At 43.5% G+C, this 24,083-nt stretch overlaps 2 protein-coding genes across 10 annotated transcripts in view; one reads left to right on the plus strand and one right to left on the minus strand.

Annotated features, from left to right (window-relative positions):
• The window catches only part of SNAP23 (synaptosome associated protein 23), a 39,444-nt gene extending 15,655 nt beyond the window's left edge, over positions 1–23,789 (minus strand). The window contains exons 1-5 of one of the 5 annotated variants that reach the window (XM_037900408.2): positions 23,534–23,667; positions 15,391–15,466; positions 3,589–3,698; positions 2,495–2,536; positions 159–207 (exon numbers count right to left, since the gene is read on the minus strand). In XM_037900408.2, coding sequence (XP_037756336.1) covers positions 159–207; positions 2,495–2,536; positions 3,589–3,645 — 148 coding nt within the window. In that variant the 5' untranslated portion in view covers positions 3,646–3,698; positions 15,391–15,466; positions 23,534–23,667. Of the gene's footprint in view, positions 1–158; positions 208–2,494; positions 2,537–3,588; positions 3,699–15,390; positions 15,467–23,102 lie in introns of all 5 variants that reach the window. The other 4 variants (XM_043547840.1, XM_027818162.3, XM_027818163.3 and 1 more) reach the window with 4 other exon arrangements.
• The window catches only part of ZNF106 (zinc finger protein 106), a 76,946-nt gene continuing 76,536 nt past the window's right edge, over positions 23,674–24,083 (plus strand). For 2 of the 5 annotated variants that reach the window (XM_037900402.2, XM_043547832.1), the window contains exon 1: positions 23,726–24,070. The gene's annotated coding sequence lies outside the window, so the exon portion shown is untranslated. Of the gene's footprint in view, positions 24,071–24,083 lie in introns of all 5 variants that reach the window. The other 3 variants (XM_043547830.1, XM_037900401.2, XM_043547831.1) reach the window with 3 other exon arrangements.

Consider the following 24,083-nt stretch of genomic DNA (forward strand, 5'->3'; position numbering starts at 1 on the left):
GGAACATCTGACTAGTGAAGTAACCTCATTTCTATACCAAAATGAGTTACTGAGGCCAAAGACTGATAAATTAGGACACCAATCATAAGCACAGATATTACTGCAGACCATTAAGAGTTAATATTCACAACTCTGCTTTGCACACAGGTAGAATTCACCTCCTTGTTCATCCAGCCTGGTGATTGTCTTGATTCCTGCATCCTGGGACTGTAAAGAGAAAAGGAGGTTTGCAGAAACAACACTGCTTTCAGTATACCAGCACACAGTCAAAGGCCCTAGTGCTAACTAGAATAACACCTGCCCTGAACTACAATATTGGAATAATGGAAGCTTGCCATGCAGGCCACCACTAAGGGCAAGTTTACACTACTGCATTGTAGCACGTCTGGTGAAGACGCGCTATGTCGATGGGAGAGCGCTCTCCCATCGGCATAATTACTCCACCTCCCTGAGAGGCAGAAGCGATGTTGGTGGGAGAGCGTCTCCGACTCACATAAAACGGTGTCCACACTGGCGCTAAGTCGATGTAACTTACATCACTCAGGGGGTGTCGTTTTCACACCCCTGAGCAATGAAAGTTACATCAACTTAAGTGGTAGTGCAGACCAGCCCTTAGTGTCACATGATAGGACAGTGTAAAAAAAAAGTGACTACATAGTGACAATACTGCAGTTCTGGTTGAAATGGCACTTCTATTAATATCCTTTTTAGAAATGTACAGTGTTCTGAGAGTCTTTTTTGGACTGACAATTTTGCTGAGTCTCAGTGCAGAAGCAATTAAAAGTTGGTAGGAACCCCTTTTGAGTTATCTAAACAGGGAAAGGTATTTCAAGTGATTTGCTGTACTCAGATATTCAAACAGATCAAACTTGGCATGGACAAATCAATGAGAAATCAATTCCCAACCTCACCACCTACGTCACTGCCCAGTAGGTAAGACCTTCAAATAGGATGGCCGGAGTAGGCAGCGAAAGTGGTAGGACTTCCTCCTGGAGGAAGCCTTATGAGGCCAGTCTCTGGACCCTACACCAGATCAGCCACTTGCCCTTTGAAGTAACAAAGTAGCCTACATTCAATTTTAGGCCAGTCAAAGTCAACAGCAGCTCTGGCACTGGGGAAATCAATCCCAAAGCTTAGTCAGGGCTGAAGTGCTCAAGTTTTCAAATGGGCACTGAGGCGACATCAGTAGAGAGACCCCTGAGTCCAACTATTGAGCCTACAAAGGCAAAACTTTCTGGTCCAATGCAGATTTTCTCTAAGGATCCTTTAAAGTGTGGGGAGTTTAAAGGCGCTTGCAATTTCTCAAGTACTGAAGAAACCAGTATTAAGTATGTCACTACCACAGATTCCAGTATTGAAGAGCTTTGTTAAATTAGAATTAGCTGATGTGATACCCCATTAGTGCCAGGATCTTTCACAGTTCCTAAAATAGCATGTGCCACAGCACAAGGCAGTCAAGCATACTCTCAATCAAATCTTCATTTTGAGGATGCATCTTTGCAATCTTCAGCTGTCCTTAACTCTAAGAGCCAGTAAAAGCTCAAGTCTTCAGTGTTATTAAGTCTTGGCATATTTCTCAGAAAAGAAAGAAATTTTACTATGAATCCAAGAAGAATGCACACGAGATGCCTCCCATGACAGCCTTTGCCAAGGACGCCTCTCGGTTTGCTGGTAATGCCAGTCCCCATCCAACTCCTGGCTCACTGACAGCAGTCAATGAGGATGAGAAGTCCCAAGGCAGCTCAGACCTTCCCTTTGGGCATGGAAACAAAGAAAAAGATATACATCTCACACCCGCCCCCCTACTCTTCAGGTAGTGTGGTTGGCTCCTGGTTACCAAGCAGTCATGGCTGGATACAAGTTTCAACTTTGGGAACTGATGTTCAGTTTCCTTGCAGCTTCAGATGGAATTACTAATGGATTGCCAGATATTAGACTGTGAAACGTTATCCAGTTCCACTCTGTGTTGCTTCTATATGGTCTTGTATCCCAATAGTTACTTTACCTTTTAACACTGGTCACAAGACACCAACTATTTCTGACCTGTCAGACAACATGGAAGTGCAGGAGATTCAGCTGCAACCTGGAAAGCCGTCTACACAACTGTGGCTCTCAGAAGAGGAAGAGTTTCTCTTTAGATAGCCAATAATTTGTCTCCATATTCTGTATCCTTATAACTAGGTTATTTTTTAAAGCCCTAGTCTCCTCCATCTCTCAAGGTACACTTGTCTGCTATTTCACCTTATCTTCTGCCAGTAGACAGTTCTAGTGTTTCCAGTTATGACAGCATCAAAAAACTGTCTGAACTTCTTTTTCCAATTACTTTTGTTACAAATTACTATAACTGAAAGATCAGAGAAAAATATTTCTATTTTCTTCCAGTTTGTTTACTTTGTACATTTGATAAAGTATAGTCAATTTATTCTGAGATTGTTTGACATCACTGCTTCACCAAGTTGGAGCGCTTGCTAAATCTTTGGAAATGCACCCTTACCTCAATAGCCAGGCCAAGAATCCTCCTTGTGCTTTCCAAAGACTAGAAAGAGAAGATTTAACATATTGATTCTCTTACAACAAGATGTGCTTCACTAAGACCAGAAGTGGGCAAACTATGGCCCGCAGAACCATCCTGCCTGGCCCCTGAGCCCCCAGCCCCTCCCCCCCACAGCTACGCCATCATGCGGGCAGCACAGCTTGCACACGCCCACCTCCAATAAGCCTGTCCTGCTGCTCTGAGTGGCATGGTAAGGGGGCAGGAGGTCTCAGGGGGCGGGGTCCTGGGAGGCAGTGGACAGGGGGGTTGGAGTCCCAGTGGGGTGGTTAGGGGCAAGGGGTCCCGGCAGTTTGCAGAGGCACAGCCTTCCCTATCCAGCCCTCCATATCGTTTTGCAACCCCGATGTGGCCCTTGGGCCAAAAAGTTTGCCCACCGCTGAATAAGACTCTCAAACACTAAGCGTTCAATACAATAAAATACCTAGTGCACAAAAAAAGTTTTAGTATCCTGGAAATAAGGGATAAGCAACTATCCACACTTATATATCAGAGCTACAATGATCTAGGATTCTTCTCCATTAGCCATTATTCACACACACTAAGGTGAACAAAATAAACTTGAAACTTCAAGTGCTCCTCAGACACTAGGAAAAACTGCTCTGTGATATCTCAGGGACAATTACTATAGCTCGGCAAAGATCATAAAAAATAGGAGCATAACTTCAGGATCCTAAAATGTGTGTTTAAGCACCTGCCTGATTTTAAGAGGGTAAGCACCCCCCAGATTTCATTGGTCTCTATGGAAGTTGTAGGTGCTCAGCACTTTCAAAAAAAAAAAAAAAAAAAATCAGGCAAGTGGCACTTTAGGAGTGAAATTTCAGGCTCCTATTTAAAAAAAAACGAACAAAAAAAAACCTTGGCCCCAGCAGCTACAAGTTGAGAGCCAAGTGAAGATACAGAAGTTTGGGATGTTCAACTTTGCCCTTGCAATCTTCTTCCTCAGCTCCCCATACCTTCCTATTCTCCACAAGTTTACACTGTGTTAGGATAACCTATATATTAGGATCCTGAATGAGCCTTGGAAAAAAGTTTACCTCATCAGTGACTTGGTGGGCCCTCAATTGAATTTCTTCAGGTGACAGTTCAGTCATGATGAGATGTTGCTTTAAAAGGAGTTGATCAAAAGGAAGTAAGGTCTAGTCTCCTGTAAAAATCGAAACAGAACATTAACCCATAATAAAAAGTTCTGGAGATGGTTTGCATTAGTCTGTAGAGACTGCTACAAATGACACTTTTCAAGTGAAAAGATGATTGGAAGGCAACACACTGAGCTCAGAGTATAAAAGCATGCCTACTTCCTTCTGCAGAGTACAATGCTTGTATAGTACTAGGGGTTATTTAACAGAGCTATTCACCGTGTGTTACAAAACTGAGGTATGAGTGAAAAAACTCATGAACTAACCAGTAAATAAAGTATTTTAATGTTGGTTCTCTTTCTGCTATTGTTAAATCCCTGTCCTAGAAAGGATATTTACATTTCATGGGAAATTCTAGCTACTGGTCATTTCCTGAGTTCTTCCTAGACCAGAAAGTCTTAAAGTAAAAAAACCTCAAACAAGAACAGAAATCCGACTGATGATTTTGGAGTCAGGGAAAATGTTAACTATTGTGCCCAGTAGTCTCAAAGTACAAATTGCAGGTATCACTTTTCAGCATGCAGTGTGTAATGTACTTGAAAATAATGTTTAGTTATATACACAGCATCCAAGTATACACTGTTTCTATTCTGAGATAGCATTTCCTGGAGTCAACTGAAAACTCAACTCCTTTCAATTACAATAGGTGTTAGAAACTAACCCAGTATAAGCTTTCCTGAGACAGCTGTCTGCACAGCACCAGATTGGCTTTTAATCTAAGATTTGCACCACTCGCATGACCATTCTGGTAGCTGAATTTGCAATGGTCTGAGCTGACCATTTAATCACTGCATTTTAATACTTTTGTACACTGGCTCTCTCAATCTCTTCATCAAAAGTTTAGTAAAGCTCTGTTCTGGTTCTGAATTTGGACTGCTTTTCAAGATTGTCAATTTGAACTTATGTAATGGCAGAAAAAAAATGGAAGAGAAGCTGCAGAATATTTTTCTTCTTAAGAGATTAGTCAAAAGAAAAGGCTATTTGTCCAACAAGATTGTCCTTTTGTAAGTATTTCAAGTTAATATTAGTTCCATTTGACTCCATTTTCATCCTGCCTCTCTAGCAGGGATGGGCAAACTATGGCTCAGGGGCCATATCTGGCCCTTCAGATATTTTAATCTGGTCCTCAAGCTCCAGCCAGGAAGCAGGGTCTGGGGCTCTCCCCGCTCCAGCTGGGGAGTGGGGTTGGGGGCTTGCATGGCTCCCAGAAGCAGCGGCATGCCTCCCTCCAGCTCCTAAGCTAAGGCACAGCCAGACAGCTCTGCATGCTGCCCTGTCCGCAAGCACCACCCCCGCAGCTCCCATTGGCCAGGAACCACGGCCAATGGCAGTTGCAGGGGTGGTGCCTGCGGATGGGGCATCATGCAAAGCTGTCTGGCTGTGCCTCCACATAGGAGCCGGGGGGGGGGGGGGGGGGCCTGCCACTGTTTCTGGGAGCTGCTTGAGGAAAGCACCACCTGGAGACTGCACCCCCCAACTCGCTGCCCAGCCCCTATCCCCCCCTCCTTCCCTCCAAATCCTTTGGTCCCAGACTGGAGCACCCTCCTGCACCCCAAACCCTCATCCCCACCCTCACCCCAGAGTCCACAATCTCAGCTGGAGCTCTCACCCCCCCGAACCCAACCCCCTGCCTCAGCCCGGACCCCCCTCCCACACACTCAACTCTTGATTTCTGGCCCCACCACAGAGCCCGCACCCCCAGCCAGAGCTCTTACCCCCTCACGCAACCCAACCCCCAATTTTATGAGCATTCATGGCCTGCCATACAATTTCAGTACCCAGATGTGGCCCTTGGGCTACAATGTTTGCCCACCCCTGCTCTCTAGCATTGATTTTAATTTAGTAACAGCAAGAGCTTTATAGTCCAGATTGCTGTAACTGTAGGGCAGTGGCTCTCAACCTTTCCAGACTACTGTACCCCTTTCAGGAGTCTGATTTGTCTTATGTACCCCCAAATTTCACCTCATTTAAAAAAGTACTTACTTACAAAGTCAGACATAAAAAAAAGTGTCACAGCACACGGACTGAAAAATTGCTTAACTTTCTCATTTTTGCCATATAATTATAAATCAATTGGAATATAAATATTGTATTTACATTTCAGTGCATAGTATATAGAGCAGTATAAACAAGTCATTGTCTGTATGAAATTTTAGTTTGTACTGACTTCACTAGTGCTTTTTATGTAGCGTGTTGTAAAATTAGGCAAATATCTACATGAGTTGATGTACCCCCTGGAAGACCTTTGCATACTCCCAGAGGTATGCATACCACTTGTAGAGAACCACAGCTGTTGGGTAATGGCCAACGTTAATTACTGTGAATATCTTCCCAGATTTCTGCTTGTGAACTAAATGTACTACAATGAGCAATATTCTCTACAGTTTGCATGGATTAGATTTACTTTATGAAGAACATTAATTGCCTCATGCTAAGAAGGATCTTGAGCATTTGGAAAGCTTTGCTTATGAAAAGGGTCTGGTACCACCTCCCTCACCACAAAGCCCTCAGCATCTAAACTCAATGAAGCTTGACTTTCTCCAGCTAGACAGTGTTTTTGATAAATCCAAGGCACTCCATTTTTAAGAACCTGATCATACTGCCACTAAAGCACTTCTGCCTCCAGCCTAAAGAGAGGTCTTTTATACATGATCGATAGGTCAGAAAGCAACGGGTTAAGGAAAAGGAGAGAAGGGAAGGAAGAGTGGGCACAATAACCTTAGCACTTCAATATATCAAATAAAATGGCTCTTTAAGGACACACGTTATATAAAAGGTTAAGAGTAAATTAAAAGTTGTTCCATGGATCCATAAAAATAAAGGCTTCAATTGAGGTTGCTAAATCATCCTAACCTCATGCATTTGTGCGTTGGTGTTGCAGTACGTGATACACGACAATACCATTTGGAGACTGAAAAGCAATCCCTTATATGGATTTAAAGATGTGGCAACCCCCAGTCAGAACTTCATTGAAGGTTCTAGTCAGACTAGTAACCTGAAATTTATTCCTCTCCATCCACTGCTCTATTTATCATGCTTAAGAAACTGGTTTCAGTTTATACAATTGTGAAATAGTCATAATGTATCAATACCAGAAAAAGCCAAGAAGAACATTGGATACTAGACAATGGTTTGAAAGTATCAGCCTTCTAGCACCTTTTCGACAATCTTCGTTTCCTCTTTCACCCAGAACAATTGAGAAATGACTTTGTTTACAGCTTTCCTCGATGCTGTCTTGACACTGAAGCACCAAGTTCCTCAATATTAACCTACAGTACCTACATGCAGAATTTTTAGACAGAATGCAAAAATGCATGTATGTGCACTGGCTAACTATTATTCCACAGTAAGAACAAAGAATTTAAAACTGAGCCAGCATAAATTTGAAACCAAGAACACCCAATTTGAAGTCATCTGCAGAAGATACTGTTTTTCTACTCTGTAAAGGAAACATCCATGACCTCTGAAAAAGAATTATACATTGTACTAAAACTGGGGGAATTTCTTTTCCATCAATAGTAAATTTGCTAGCAATGCATTTTTTCAAGGCACCACAACTACACACAAATTTGGGTCGAATTCTGTTAAGTTTTGGCAAAACAAATTTGAAAAAAATTAAAACATTCGATTTCAACCATTTTGAAACAAAGTGTTTCAGCATTTCACTTTGAAATGGTGTTTCATTTAGAAATTTAGCTAAATTTGAAAACAAACGGTGAACACTTGAAAAGTACCCAAACAAAAAATGAAAAAAATTTCAATTAAATGAGACATTTGTTTTACCAAAAATTGGGGGGGGGGGGGAGTGTATTTTCCTTTTTGGCAAGAAAAACTGAAGAGTCAGTTTTAGTTCAAAACTGACACTTTTCCCCCCACATGGGATTTTTTGGTTCGGTCCCTGAACTGAAAAAAATCAAAATTATTCACTCAGCTTTTATACCCTTACCAGCCAAGTTGCTTCCAGAATTCCTTAGAATCTGAGGTGTTCTTATGTTGAGTATTATCTCATGTAATTATTCAGAGAGAATTCCCACAGCAAGGTTGTTTTAGCCCAAGAAAAACTAATCCCATATAGCAATTTTTTCACATTATGACTAATGGACTTTTTTTGTTAAGAAGTCTTCTACAGTGCACAGATATTGGAGTTTCACTTAAAGCATAAGAAAAAGTCACAAGCTTACAATGCCTCGTTTTCACTTCAATTTGCACCCACACAACTCCAGGCATATCATTTTTACCATAAGAGAGAACCCCAAAAGGCATGTACTAGCTGGTGAGAGGAAGTGGTACTGCTGGCTGCAGGTCCTTTCCAGTCACGGCTAAATGAAACAGTAAACAAAATTAAGGATCTTTACACCTTTGTTTTTCTAAGGCTGAATGGCATTTCCCCCCCCTTTCCTCTTGAAGCCAACCTAGCCACGTGCTAGTTCCTAAACATTACCATTATAGTGAACTAGAACAGGAGTACACAAATGTTAGTTCCTTAGACAGCCTTATAATGAAGTACATTTTAAGGGAAGCTTCACAAGAAGCTAGTCTATGAATTCAATCAGTTTAGATAATGTTCATCGTCTCTTTAAAGCTATCGTTGTTTTACTTGGTGTACAAGATCATCCCTGACAAATTCCATCACAGATGGATGTGGGGAATAAGACTATGTCCCAACAGTAACATTGGAGAGAATACAGTTTTGACAGATACTGAAAACAGAAGAGAAAGAGTATTACCCAGAAAGCTATATAGGAAGAGTTTCCTCATCATACATCACATTTTGTGGAATCCATGTTTCTACTCCCAATCACTTCCTTCCCCGACCTCCCCCCACCAAAAAAAAAAAAAAGAATCGGAGACTATACAGAATCTCAACTGATTTATTTTTAAAGTGTTAAATGCTCATTTTGTCAACCACAAATCTCATCAGGGCAGGCAATATGTAGCTGGTACTTTCCTTATTGTTTAAGTACCCCATATCTTGGTTGGCACAAGCTAGACCACCACTCCAAGGGGGCAAGTTTGGCTCTCTTACAGTAAGGGACAAACTGAAATGCATTAACAGAACACTAACTTATAGGTGAGAGTTTGCTTTTCTTAACTTCTGTTACACAGTCCTAGTAGGGCTCCCTCTGCTAGGGCCGATCAGGCTGCTGTGTTGTGTCCTATCATACTGGGCCCCACGTGCTCTTAAGCTTCTGTTGGTCTGAGTAGGCTGTAGCATAGTCTCTTTCCTTGGCATCTCTGGCAAACTTCTGGTCACAGATTCTGTCTGTTCTCCCTTCACAGAAATGGTTCTTATGACCCACCTGCCTTAGACCACCCCAGGACCAGAGCTAACCCAGAGTCCCCAGCAGCCTAAGCACACCCTTTCCCAGAGCTCCAGCCTTGTAGGTGCTCAGAGTTTACAGTTCACCTCTTCAGGAACACCTGACAATGAAAGCAAACAGACAGTTTATGCCAGTTTACTTAATTTATTTGGTTAGCCAAGCAGTTAACTATCTTGCAACACTGATGCCCAATATTAATCTATTTTCTGAGCCGCTTATCTTACAGTTCCCACACACAACGTAATCATTGCAAAAAAAAAAAAAAAAAAAAAAAAAAAAAGGGGAAGCAGAAACACTAGACATCCCTTTGTTGCACAGTATCTCACTGCCAACCCAAACCCACTGTTTCTCAGAACACAATGAAAATTGGAATGATTAATCCTTATGAAATCAGGCAAGTTTCCCTATACCCATAAGCAGATCAGGTGTATACATTTAAGCAAAAAGTAAGATTTTCCTAGGAATTCATTTAAAGCCATCGTAAAAGGTAAGTAGTAAAGCTTTTTACTTACAGGATAAATAGATCAATTAAGTCTGGTACTGGTAACTGTTGAAGCCATCACTAAGGGTACCTCGACACTGCACACTCCTTACGGCATCAAGCAGAGTGCATACACTGCATGCCCCCAGCATTAGTATAAATAGTGTAGACAGGGAGGCACTGCTTAGGTGACAAAGACATGCCTGAACCCAGTGCCTATGGACCCTACATGGCTCCCAACACACCCAAGCAGTGCCTTCCAGTCTACACTGCTATTTTTAGCAGCGTAGTGCCCAGCTGCTGGAGCCTTTCCCCTCCACAGGGAAAGGCTCCTGCAGTGGGAGGCAGCAGGCAAAGGCTCTGATAGCTCCCTGCTGCCAGAGCATTTCCTAGCCACAGGGAGCTGCTAGAATAGGGGTGGGCAAACTTTTGGCCCAAGGGCCACATCTGGGTGGGGAAATTGTATGCAGGGCCATGAATGTTGGGCTGGGGCAAGGGGTTGGAGTGCGAAAAGGAGTGTGGGAGAGGGTTCTGTGTGCAGGAAGGGGCTAAGGGCAAGGGGTTGGGGTGTAGGAGGGGCATGGTACGGGGCTCAAGGCAGGGTGGCAGGAAGGATTCGGGGTGCAGGCTCCGGCCCGGCACTGCTTACCTCAAGTGGCTCCAGGGTGGCAGCGGCACACAGCTAGGGCTAAGGCAGGCTCCCTCCCTGCCCTGGCCTCGCGCTGCTCCTGGAAGTGCCCAGGATGTCCGGCAGTGGCTCCTGGGGGTGGGGTAGGGCAGGGCAGGCAGCTCTGCCGTGTGCTGCCCTCGCCTGTGGGTATCACCCCAGAAGCTCCCATTGGCCATGGCTCCCTGTTCCCGGCCAATAGGAGCTGGGGGGGGCGAGGGGGAGGGCAGTGCCTGCTGGCAAGGACAGCACATGAAGTGCTCTGCAGCCCCAAGGATGTGGTGCCAGCCGCAGGGAACCTGCCTTGGCCCCGCTGTGCCACCAGGCTGGCAATCCCGCGGGCCGGATTGAAAGCCCCGACGGGCCAGATCCAGCCTGCAGGCCATAGTTTACCCTCCCTTGTGCTAGAGCCTTTCCCTGCTGCTTCCCTCTGCTGGAGCCTTTCACTGAGATGTGTAGCATGCAGCTTGCTTTTGACTGCTGTGCGTAGCTACATATACCCTACATGCTGCCACCAGTGAGGTGCAGCACAGATGTAACTGGGGGGGCGCGGGGGGAGTTGCAGGACACTGCTTTAAATATTAGCAATGGCATCAATTGAAGGAGTAATGTCAGGTCTTGGTATCAACTTTACTGCTACCCTGCAAAGAAGAGGGCTCCCCTGTAAAGGGTCAGTGCCAAGTTGATGGGAGACACCATCACCACATGGCCTGCAAATCATAACGGCCACACCCTCTCCCCGGCCATAGTAAAACAAGTTCTATTTACAGTATGAAGGTTCCAAATTTGATCACAAGTTTTATTCAACAGTTGTCTTTGGCATAGAGTAGAACCTCAGAGTTACAGACACCTCGGGAATGGAGCTTATTCGTAACTCTAAAACGTTTGTAACTCTCAACAAGATGTTATGAGATGCTCCTCAGGGCAGACTGCTCAGAGTGGGAGCTCACAGCTATGCCCGTGAACATCAGCATCTTCACCACCTACCTGTAAGTGGCTGCCCAGCAAATGGGGGTGTGCACAGGCAGCTGGTTCTAGCCCCTGGCTACAAGCGTGATGAATAAGACACCCTGGGACACCATAGAGTCAGTGGTACATGTGTGGCCCTTTAAAACTGAGCTGCTCCTCCAGAGTGCAGTGTGCAGGCAGGAGCTTGGGCTCCAGCAAACACTCCAGGCCAGGTTCCAGCAGGAACTCAGGAAGTTTCTTTCCTGGAGGGGGCAGGAAAGAAACTGTGCTTGTAGCTTACAGGAAAGCTGCAGATCCCAGCACTGCTCCTGCTCTGCCTTCTTGGGGGCTCATAGCTGTGCCAGTGAAACTCAGCAACTTCACCTCCTACCTGTAAGTGGTGCTTCCCACATGGCAAGTAGGTGGTGGGGCGGGGACAGGCAGCCCCGATGTGCCTACCTTTAAGATGCAATACAGGCACAGTACAGTATGTTGTTGTTTTTTTGTCTCTGCTGCTGCCTGATTGCTTACTTCCGGTTCCACATGGTGTCTGATTGACCAGTCAGTCCATAACTCTGGTGTTCATATCTTTGAGGTTCTACTGTAGTAGAAGTTTCATACTTGTCAAATAGGTGAACTTCACCAGCAAAATGACAGGAGTTAATATATAGCACCATATTTCCATGTAGCTATTCAGAGGTCACATGGCTGTAAGCCAAAGCACAAGAAACCAAGAAGATCTTAAGGTCTGTAAGTCAGATAAAACAGAACTTAGGTAAGTCACAGCTTCTAGGCCTCTGACAACCCTGTTTAAAACAACTGGGTAAAAGCAATACCTCAATGAAAGCTAGATACTGCATCTAGTCTGAGCTTTTTATTATATAAAAGTTTGCTTTAAAAAGTGGACATGTAAGCAGTGATGTCGAAAAAAAAAGTTTGGCTTTCCACAAACTTTTCAAAAATAAAATTTAACATTCCACATTTGGAACAAAAGTGTATTGCTTTGAGTAAAGACAAGCTTATGAGTTTTAGAAAGGCATCCACACTTTTTCCATGATTTAGAACGCTAGTGTCTAGCAACTTCTGACTTCTACTGTTAGTGAAAACAAATTGAGTTTTCTTCTATGCACCCATTCCAAAGGAAATTGACTGATGTGAATTAACTAAATATTACAGCCATCTTGGGATCACTGCTCATGGTAACCATACAAAGATGCAGAAACCCTGTCTGATGTAGACGTTTTTAATTTACATTAACCTGCAATACATGGCTGTGCATCTTGCCAAGGCCACTCATGTCTGAACCATGCGCTCAAGCCAGTCTGAAGGAGGAAACAGGAGGTGTATGAAAAGCATTCCCTGGGGTCCACCAGTCTTAGTGGCAGACCAGCAAGGGAAAAAGGATGGGGAGAGAAACAGGGCCTTCAATCCTGCATTCCCAGTTGGGATGGTCTAGAAGACTCAGTCTAGCTTTGAGCCTTCTGACACAGAAGCTCCTAACCCTGGTCAGTAGGAGAGGCATGTGTACTTGTTCCACCTTCAGCAACTTCATGGATTCACTTAATTCAGGGGTCCTTCAGGTAAGGTGAGAGGTTAATGGCTCGATCCAGCCCTTAGAGAAGTATCTTAATTTTAGGGAAATTGGAGGGAAGATATAACTTTCTTGATATCTTTTTTATATCAATCCAAACTGTGAAAAAAATTTAGGCTCAGATCCACAGTCCATGCACCAATTCTGACACTGTCCGATACCGGAGAATTGTTACATGTATCTGTGTCATTTTAAATGTGGGGTTTATTTGCTTTTTTCTGAGGTTCTCTTGAATTTCAAATGGGCAGTGTCCAAGGGCTAACAATAGAGCGTCCATTAAACTTTGATGGTCTTCTTTTCAAATAGACTACTAAGAAACATACCCAACTATATGATGCAGTTTCAACATAAGGGGATTATGGATTGAACTCTAAGCCCTGGCATAGACTCAGACTCTAAGGTCAGAAGGGACTATCATGATAATCTAATCTGACCTCCAGCACATTGCAGGCTACAGAACTACATCCACCCACTCCTGTAATAGACCCCCTAACCTTTGACTGAGTTACTGAAGTCCTCAACTCTTGATTTAAAGACTTCAAGTTACAAAGAATCCACCATTTACACTAGTTTACACCTTCAAGTGATCCCTACTTACATGCTGCAGAGGAAGACAAAAAACTCCCAAGGTCTCTGCCAATATGACCTGGGGGAAAATTCCTTTCTAACCCCAAATATGGTGATCAGTTAGACCCTGAGCATATGGGCAAGACCCACCTGGGAAATAAGTCTCTATAGTAACTCAGAGCCCTCCCCATCCAGTGTCCCATCACCAGCCCCTGGAGATATTTGCTGCTAGCAGTTGCAGATCAGCTACATGCCATTATAGGCAGTCTCATCATAAACTTATCAAGCTCAGTCTTGAAGCTGATTAAGTTTTTTGCCCTCACTACTCCACTCCCCTTGGAAAGCTGTTTTGGAACATCACTCCTTTAATGGTTAGAAACCTTCATCTAATTCAAGCCTAAACTTGTTGATGGCCAGTTTATATCCATTTGTTCTTGTGTCCACACTGGTGCTTAACTTAAATTCCTCTCCCTCCCTGGTATTTATTCCTCTGATGTATTTATAGAGAGCAATAATATCTCCCCATAGCCTTTCAGTTAAGCTAAACAATCCAAGTTCTTTGAGTCTCCTCTTATTCCTTGGCTCATCCTAGTAGCCCTTCTCTGCACATTTTTTATACAAAGAAAGGTATTCCTACCAAAAAAACCCTATTTATTCCTCCATAAGGAAAGAGATTTCAGCTATCCTCACTCAAAAATATTAGCCACAGATACTTTAACATAGCAGTTTAAAGTAGAAGAAAGTCAATATTTGAAGAGTAACTCCCTGAAAACAAAATCCAACTCTCCACAGGGCAAACAGAACATGAATGGAAAGTAATGTATTACCATCAGCAGCTATGGTAAATTTTATGACCTACAAAAAAATGTACAAAGACTGAATTCTAGTGTCAAGATATCCAAAAACCAAGAAGTTCTAAACATGTAACTAAACAGAAAACACTGTTCACCCATTTCAGCAACAGTTCTCACTTTCTAACAGACATTATCTTGTAGACACATCCCCCTCAAACTCTTGTCCCAAGCCTTCCCTGAAGCAAATGGTGTTTGCTGAGACAACAAAGTAATCTTAAACCAGTGAAGCCAAGAAAGATGAGAAATTTCCTTGACTGCAATAAATATAGTACTTTAGTTATTATTCTGTCTCCCATGTGTAGATCTTTACATTAATATATCTTCCATCATTGCCTGTAACTTCCACTGCTCTAAGTTATCCAGGTCACTGGCATTTGGTGCTTATCTCCTGTATATTTCCAACCACTTCAATATTTGTGTCAACTTGTAAATTTTATCATAGTTAAATTTATCCAGGGATACATTTAACAATGATCACTTGAGCCTCTAACATAAGCAACTCTGATCACCTACAGTATTCCGTAGTGGATTTCAAGCTGTGGTCTGCAACAGGGAGTTTGTATAGTCCTCCTGAATTACATCATGAATCTAGAACAACTAAAAACAACCTCACAATTGAAGATTTCCATACTTAAGAAAAAAATGCTGCTAAGGGTAGGTGTGTTCAAACAAGATTTAAATTAGACTGTCAAAGATGACAGTTCAATCAACTTATGAGTCCCCTTCATCCTCTAGCCAAGTCCCTTCTCTCCCCAGACATGCCTCTCACACTATCCCCTCCCTCCCAGAAATGTCCCCTCCACCATACCATTTGCCCTCCCTCCAGTTCTGCTATTGCTCAGCTAATAATACAGCTTCACAAATTCTTCCTTCCTCACCAGTATCAGAGAACAAGCTATGCCTTGATGCTTGTTCCTCAAAAACAGATAAAGGGCTTTTCCTGGCAGATAAGAGTTCCCCCTTTTTTCTTGAGTGTAACCAATAAAGGGGTGAGGGAAAAGAAAATTAAGTTATCTGTCAGCCAAAGAGGATAGTTACTGCTGGAGTATAGAGAATGATGACAAAGCCAGCGTCTTACTACATCTTATGATTCTAACATTGCATGTTTGCCTTGTACAATAACTGTCCTTTTGGGGAGAGGCGAGAGAAAAATTGATATCCAATTTGTGAACGAAACTGGAAGAATTGCATAGACTGATTCAGCAGTAAGAAACTCCACACCCAACATCTGGCTATGGAATACTATCATCTCTAATTTTCCCACTTCATACTTCCAGGTTATGAGTAATCAGAAGTTGTTAGCCTCTAATGTCTGTTCAGTGGTCTGTGCTGGTGATTGTCATATTCCTAGGGAAAAAGAAAAAGTATATTTGGCACTGTAAGAAAAGAGACTAAATAAACATGAAGACTCACCTCAAGAGCTAATTTGCACTGCTTACATTTGAAGAACATTGGCAGGGCAGCATGAGGAAAACACGGCATACTAATTTTTATACTTTCTGCAAATCACATGGTTACTTTGGATTTATTTTGCTTTTAAAATAGACTATGCAACACTGATCTGATGAGCCCCACCTGGGGCATCCTCCTGCAGCAGACCATAGCGCAATCGTCAGGCCTGTCTCAGTTTCTCCATGAAATCCACCCGCACAAAGGAATATTATATTTCAGTGCAAATTCAAACCCTATATTCATATGGAGTGTCTCAGTTCACATATCACTCATAGTAAAAACAGCTCCTCTCAAATCTGCAAAGACAGACAAGATTACAACACAGTAGCTCTTCAAAGCCTTTCAAAGGTCACCGTTCACAGGTCACCCACCCGTCAAAGTTCTTTTAGCCCCTTTCCAGGGCCCTACTCTCCAGGCTGCCTGAGAGCTCCAAGAGTCACTCCTCTCCTGAAGTCTTCTCTCATTGCCTCAAGTCAGGTTTCCTGCCACAGAACTCCCCACAGTATTGCACTCAAGTCAGGCCTCCAGACCTGAGTGCTCCCCCTGCTCAGGGAACATCCCTCCAGACTCGCCCTTTGTTCTGGGCTCGGCTTCCTGCAGCAAGGGGACTTCCCATAGTGTTCCATTCACCAAGGTGTCCCTGCCTGCAAGTCCTACATCTACCCTTGAGCATCAACCCTCTTGTTTTGGAATCAGCTTCTCCTACCTAGGCTGGTTCTTCCCCTCCTTCCTGGGGGCCTCTAAACAAGCTCTCCTCTAACACAGCAAGGGTTCCCCAGCTCTGGCCAGTCCCCACTATCAACTTTTTGCTTTTCCCAATGCTCTCTGTACCAGCTCTCTCCCCTCTGCTGCTTCTCCACCTTAGGCAGCTGTGGCCACAACCAATGCTATGGAGATTTTTAAAAAAAAAAATAAAAAAAAAAAAAATATATATATATATATTTTAAATAAAGTTGTTTTAATTCCTCTAATGTTAGGAAATCTAAGATTATTTCTCTTCGACAGTTTTGTACTTCCTCCACTCCATTTTTGGCAGGTACTTATTTTGAGCCCTGTGGCTCTCTGTACACTGCAATAAGACACGCTGCGAGGGTTCCAGAGCCAGGCTCCAGCTCAAGCCCAGACATCTACACTGCAATTTTATAGCCCTGCAGCAGCCTGAGCCAAAGACAGCTGACATGGGCCAGCCATGGATGTTTTATTGCAGTGTACACATATCCTGTATTTTCTAAAAGCACGAGAGAATTTCCTTGTTTGTGTACTTCTGTAGTTATCAGCAGGACCTATCTCAGCTCTAGGAAGCACTCTTGCTGTTCTCCATCTATTTTTAGTATCATATTGAATGAGATTCAGGTGCTAAGAACACTAGTACCCCAATGATTAGGAAGAGATCCCAACACAAACCCTTAAAGTTCTCTCCACTTCCTTCTACTTTACAGGCACTCACAAAAATCATTTTGACTTTAATAGATACCAAACGTTGTACTAGCTCTAATCTTATTCTTTAATCCAACAGGATTGCTGGAGATATTTGCTTTGTACCATCCAACCAGTTTCCTTACTTTTTTGACTGCAGGTAGAGTGCCAAGAACCACAAGGCCATTTAGCACTACCTGTTCTCTCAGGTTAACAACCTAGTGTGTTAGAAGGTCAAGTAGCTTTAAATGCATTAGCCACATAACATAGCAAATTTTAATAGAAGTCATTCATTTGCACAATTTATAGTTTAAGAGTGATGTGCATTTAATAAGCATCACATCCAGTTAGAATGATAAGGGGGGGGAGGGGGAAAGATGTGTGGAATCAAATTTAATTTCCCCTCATGTAGCCAGATCTGTTCAATTTAAAGATTTCTGAAATAACGAGGAAATAAAATATTTCTGAACATCAAGACTGATCAACAATACAAAGCAAATAGCTCATCACTATTAACAAATCACGGTGCACGTTTTCTGGTCTTTAATGTCTCAACCTGGTAAATTACCTCATAACTCAGCTCATTATCTAGATTAAAAAAATTACAACACAGTTCATTTTAAGTCTACAGGCAGTTCCTTTTTCCAGTAATTGTCCCCAGTCTAGCACCTGCTTTTTCCTCCTAAATATTACATTTGTTAAAGCATCTCATTCACTAAGTTAGTAGGATTTCCCCTCTTTTGTATGTTGTACTCTCATGCCTTCCACAAAAGAGGGGGGGGGGAGAAGACTACATTCCATATAATATGGAAAGCATTTAGACTATACCTGTGTTTCCTCAGCTGGTGTGTTGTGACCCTCCACCCCTTCTCCAGAAAGGGGACAGGAGAGATCACAAGAGACAGTCAGAGGGTTGTGAGGCATTGAAATTTTTATTACAGTTCTCAAGCAGTGAAAACAAGATTTCCAGAATAATTTCAGGGCAGTGAACCAAAATCTTCTGTGTTTGAGGTCAAATGCAGTAATAGTTGTATTATTGTTTACAAAAGGCTTATTGTTACTTAGGGTTTTTTTTTTTTTTTTTTTTACTTTCATAATGGGGGGGTCCACAAAATTGTCTGAATTAAAAAAAGGCACTAGCTTGAGAAGTACTGGACTATACAAAAGTCTAATGTAGTACAATAGTTGATATCTTTGATCACTGAATACTCCTGTCTCTCCACAAGAACCTGGTGGGATGAATAAAAATACACTGAAATAGTTTATATCCTTCCTCTCAGAGCAGACCAGAGGGCAACCATTCCTCCACTGACAAACCCTCATCTGCAGAGTCCCACAAGGGTGAGTCCTGCCCCGCATACCATTCAACGTATCTAAGAAGCTGCTGGGAGGCATGATGAAGCAACCCAGGTTGAAGTGCCAGCACCACATGGATGTAGAGCTGGTCACCATCTAACAATCACCACCACCACCACACAGCTACTGCCACGTTTTGCCAAAACCAACATTCGGATAGAGAGCAGTTGGCTAAAGCTTTACCCTAAGACGACAGAGAATGCTGTTATGAAGTGAGAAATGCTTCACAGAACTTGCTTCTTCTATAACATCCCCCCATTATAAAGGGCATCTGTACAGAGATTAATAAGTCAATCTGTGACAAATACCCACTTCTATCTGCAAGTGATGACCCCAATTATTTCAGAAGAGTCACCAAAGAGCCATTATTGTTAGTGAAAAGCTCCTGTGCACCAGAAATACTGGGACATCAAGTAGGGGAATCACAAGTAAAAGTAGGGACATAGCATTCCAGCAATAGTCTCTCTGTTGCCCTAAACACAGATAGTACCATGTCCAGTTTCCAAGATGTGAAATTGAAAAGGGTTCAGCAGAGAGCCAGAAGAATATTCAAGGTCTGGAAAATGTGCCTTACAGCAAAAGATTAAAGAAGCTTAGTTTATTTAGTCTATCCAAGAGAAGATAAAGATAGATAAGACTTGGTCATGGTTTGTAAATACCTGCATAGGAAGATTTTTCTGAGAGAGCGCTCTTTGAATTTAGTATACAAAGGCATAACAAGATACAAGGCTGGAAGTTAAAGCTAGACAAATTCAGAATTTTAAGACAATGAGGGTAATTAACAATCAGAACAGATTAAGCATTTAGTTCTCCATCACTGGGAGTCTTTACATTAGAAGTGGGTCTGTACCTAAAAAATATGCTTAGTTAAACCAGACATCATGGATTTGACTCAAGGATCACTGGGTCAAGTTCTACTACCTATGTCCTTCCGATCATAATAGACCCTTCTGGCCTTAAAGTCTATAAATCCAGTCAATGTTTTCTATGGGATCTTTCCATTAGATTAATGGCAGATGTTACTTATGACAACAAAGGTAAGAAATTCTTAGTGGGATAATACAATTGACTGTGTCCCTTTGGACATTAATTTTACATCTAGACAGAAAAAAATTCTATGGAGCACAAAACTGCTGAACTATGGTAATGATACTAAATAGGCGTATGTAGCCCTGTCCCTTAATCAAGGGAATTAAAAGTTTTCCCAGAGTATAGGTTTAAAGATGTCATGTGTTGCAGAATAAAATGTTTGTGTTGAATTATTGCATTAAACCTTGTCAGGTGACTATACAAATAACTAACCTGATTTATCCTTTGTTTAATCTGGTGTGTTTACCAGTAAAAGTGAATAAGATTTACAAAACTCTCCTCAAAAGAAATTCCTTCACTAGCTCATTGATTTCTTGTGAAATTCTGCGCAAGCACCAGTGAAGAACGCAAGTAGAGTACACACAATCACACTTGACTAAAAACAGGGTAACACCAAACCGTAGGCTGCTGACAGGAGCATCTACAGGTATGATATATTTCCAAAGAAAGAAAGACAGGAAATAAGAGACAAACATGATTGTTTCAGCAACAAACTGGGACTCCTGAGCTGTAATCTCAGCTCTGACAGTGACTTTCTGTGTGGCCTCACTCATGTCATAACTATTCTGTGCCTTAGTTATCACAACTGAAAGAGAGAGACAATGGCTATCCCCAAAGGAATGCAGGGATTTAATATACTGATGTTTGCACAGAGATTTGAGATAAAAAGTGATGAGCAGTACTATCATAAATTTGAAATTAGGTGATTTAGAAGATAAAAACAGCTGACTTAGGACTACTACATCTTTTACATGAAAGAGTGCATGGAAGAAACATATGTGCTTTTTTAAATCCCTTAATTAGTTGAAAGGAGAAGAAACCTACTTATGTTATAGGCACAGCAGATTCCTGCTGCAGGACACTATGAAGTGTCAGCACCAGAACCTCCTCCCTCCCCCTCCCATATTCCCCTCCCCTCAAAGTCTGTCTCATATCCAAACAAGCAAAGCAACTGTAGGGGGGGGAGAGGGGGAGAACAAAAAAAAACCAAAGATACCATTCTGCACCCTTCCTGGCTTCTCTTATCAACTTCCTGAACACATTGTAAAGATGAGATGGCATTACCAGTGCCTGTTCTTCCAGCTGTCTCTTCTTGTAGTATGTTCAGCTTTTTACTTGTCCAAGCAAAGCCAGCTTTTTGCCCCTGGGAAAACCCCATGACCAGTGTATAAGAGCCCTCCCACGATTGGCTGGAAGACCATCTATTATACACAAATTTAACACCTTACTGTACAGTCGGTTGCTGTCCCAAATGTACTGAAAAGCACCTTTGATAATGTGCCTAGACTTACAGAAGGGTGAGGTACTCAAAGGGATGAATTTCCAGATCAGCACTGGGCCTCTCTCAGAATCCACTTGCCAGACCCTGATAAGCCAAAGAGCCCCCTCATCAGCACTGGGGACAGCCCACTTCTTTGTCCCCTGAAGAGCCTTCCTAGAGCAGCCACTCTAACCCCTGAAAGAAAAGGAGTACTTGTGGCACCTTAGAGACTAACCAATTTATAATACAGACTAACACGGCTGTTACTCTGAAATCTAACCCCTGAAGCGTTGTGAGGAGCAGAATAGATGTAATACATGTTTCTTCCAGCTGAATACTGAACTAATATCCCAATAGGATTATCAGTGGGCATCATATTGCTGAAGGCATGATATTATGTGTAATCTGCAAAATTAAGGAATATGCTCACTCAAATTCATGAGGTAGACAATGTCACTTTTCATGACAGAAGGGGTGTTAAACCCTGGTGTACTAGACTTACCCAGCCCCACGTAAATACATTACACCTTCCTAAATTTCCCTTGCAAATTCTACTTGATAGATTATTCGTTTGGCTATACTGCTGCTGTCTGTTATTAAACAGTAATTGTGTTCCATCCCAGATGAGGCTACAGCACATGGGTGAAGTGATCCAGTATTCTTTATGTACCTCTCAGACAATCCTACATGGCTCAGATAACTAAAAGTTTATAAAGCACCTCAAGACATTTGGATAAGAACTAGGGAAGAGTTGTTAAATATCTATGAAGCTTACTGGGGGTTGCTGCCTTGTCAGTTTGCTGACAGGGAGGCAGGACCTACCAGTTTTATGTTCTAAACCACTAAATATAGAAATTTTATTTCTTTTAAAAACTACCTGATAGCGTTTCTTAGGTACTGTGAGTTCATACAGAAAGCAAACAGGATCCCTCCCTTATAAAGGCCAGGGAGAAAGAATATCAAATTAGATGTTTAAAACCTAACATAGTACAAGATTCATGCCATTTATCATATGCTCCAGATCTGCACAAAGGTTTGATAAACCAACAATATAAGCATGGTTTGCATGTGCTGCAAAGGCAATGAGTAGCATAAGGGTTCCACATCCCTAAGAACCTTTCTTTCAGCAATCACCTAGTATAAAGACTTTCCCAAACTCTTTCTGCAGAGAAGAGGAGGCTCTATAAGGATAAAGAAACAAATTGCTCTTCTAAAAGCATCTTGAAGAGGGCAGCTGACATTCTTCAGTGTGAAGTGCCAATGATTAGGAACCATAGGAAAGGGATAATAAGACAGAAAATACCACAATGCCTCTATATAAATCCATGGTATGCCCACATCTTGAATACTGCATGCAGATCTCGTCACCCCATCTCAAAAAAAGATATAGTAGAACTGGAAAAGGTACAGAGAAGGGCAACAAAAAGATTAGGGGGATGGAACAGCTTCCATATGAGGCTAGATTAAAAAGACTTAGAAAAGAGATGACAAAGGGGGATAATGATAGCAGTCTATAAAATCTTGACTGGTGTGGACAACAGGGATAAGGAAATGTATTTACTCCTCCACATAACACAAGAACTAAGGGAAACCCAATGAAATTAATAGGCAGCAGGTTTTCAACAAACAAAAGGAAGTACTTCCTCACACAACACACAGTTAACGTGTGGCACTCTCTTGCCAAGGGATGTTGTGAAGGCCAAAACTATAACCGTATTAAAAACAAAACAAAAAAAAACCTATAAGTTCAAGCAGGATAGGTCCACCAATGGCTGTTAGCCAGGATCGTCAGGGATGTAATAACATGCTCCGAGTGTCCCTAGTCTCTGTTTACCAGAAGGTGGGAGTGGACGACAGGGTATGGATCACTTGACGATCACCTGTTCTGTTCATTCCCTCTGAAGCACAGGGCACTGGGTCACTGTTGGAAGACAGGATACTGGGCCAAATGGACCATTTGTCTGACCCAGTATCGCCATTCTTATGTTGCGGGCCATTCTTATTTCTAATGCTTAAACACTTATATTTTCTTCTCTATCTAGGTACGTATCTGCCACCCAGCATCATTTCCTGGAGCTCAGCAGTTCTCTCTTACACAAGCTAAACAGCACTCACTGAATGCATTATAAAAGGACACACTTTAAACAAATGTATCAGGAGATAATAAGCACATGACCACTGTTCCCTCTAAGCTGTGCACGCGCACACAGATCCTAAACCGTGGGCACCCAGCAAAACACCGCATGCACAAAAGTTTGCACAGAAGCACAACAATTTGCACAGAAGCAATTTTTTTGCACACACGGCCCATCAAAAATTAGAGGGAACATTGTACATGAGTGAACACACACACACACAGCTAAGTCACCACGGTGACTAGAACTGGAGATGTCGCCAACTCCCCACTACCTTTGTTGCTAGTAACTGGCGAAGCCTTTTAGCACAGCTGGCGCCTCCCCAGGAGAGGGCAGCACGATCACAGCTCCGCAGGACGGGGAGAGCCTCCAGGCCCGATCACTGGGCAGGAGCTCAGGACTCTGAAATCCATTCCCGGTAACTCACCGCCCCATCCCCAGCTCCCGTTCCGGCCTCACGCCTGGGGCCCGCACTAAGGCCAGGCTCATGGGCAGAGGGAGCCAGCCCATGCCTCGGGGAGCGAGCCCCTGCGTGGGGCAGCCCAGAGCGCTCTCCAGCCCAGCCACCAGCCCAGCCCAGCCCAGCCCAGCGCACCAGACCCGGACTCCGCCCTGCTCCCACCCCACCTCGAGCTGGGCAACACGGGCCGCCCCGCTCCCCGGAAAAACGGGGCGCCACACCCGGAGATTTCCGCCTCCTCCCACCTGCAGGCGCCGCTACCGCGCTGGAGTCCAGACTGCGAGCGGAGCCGTCGCTTTAATACCCCATCCCGAGTCTCCCCGCACCACAGACACCTGCCCGGGAAGCAGAGCCACCAACCCCACCGGAAGCGGAAACCAGCGCCGCCCACCTGACAACACAGCGGGGGAGAGTCACTTTCAAGATGGCGGAGAGAAAGGCACCTCGTCGGCCACACCCAGCATGGCGGCTGGCCCCATTCTCGCGAATCACCACCCAGCAGCGCGGAGAGAGAGCGAGAGATTGGCTAGAGCCGCGCGGTAACGAAATCGCCATTTCCCAGAATGCAAGGCGTTTGCTGTGCTCGCTGATTGGCTGCGGGAACGCATGCTCCTCTTGTTCTGCGCCGCGGTTCCCGCTCGTGTCGCGAGCGCGACTCGTCGTCGCTGTTTTCCTGTGGGAGCCGCGGCGGGCCCCGGGTAGGTGGTGGGGCCTGCTCGGTCCGAGCCGCGTAATGGACGGCGGGGCTGCTGCGCTGTTGTGGAACCAGGAGGACGCGGCCTGTGAGTACGGGGC

The sequence above is a fragment of the Chelonia mydas genome, chromosome 6, assembly GCF_015237465.2.
Source record: "Chelonia mydas isolate rCheMyd1 chromosome 6, rCheMyd1.pri.v2, whole genome shotgun sequence".
NCBI classification, from domain to species: domain Eukaryota; kingdom Metazoa; phylum Chordata; order Testudines; family Cheloniidae; genus Chelonia; species Chelonia mydas.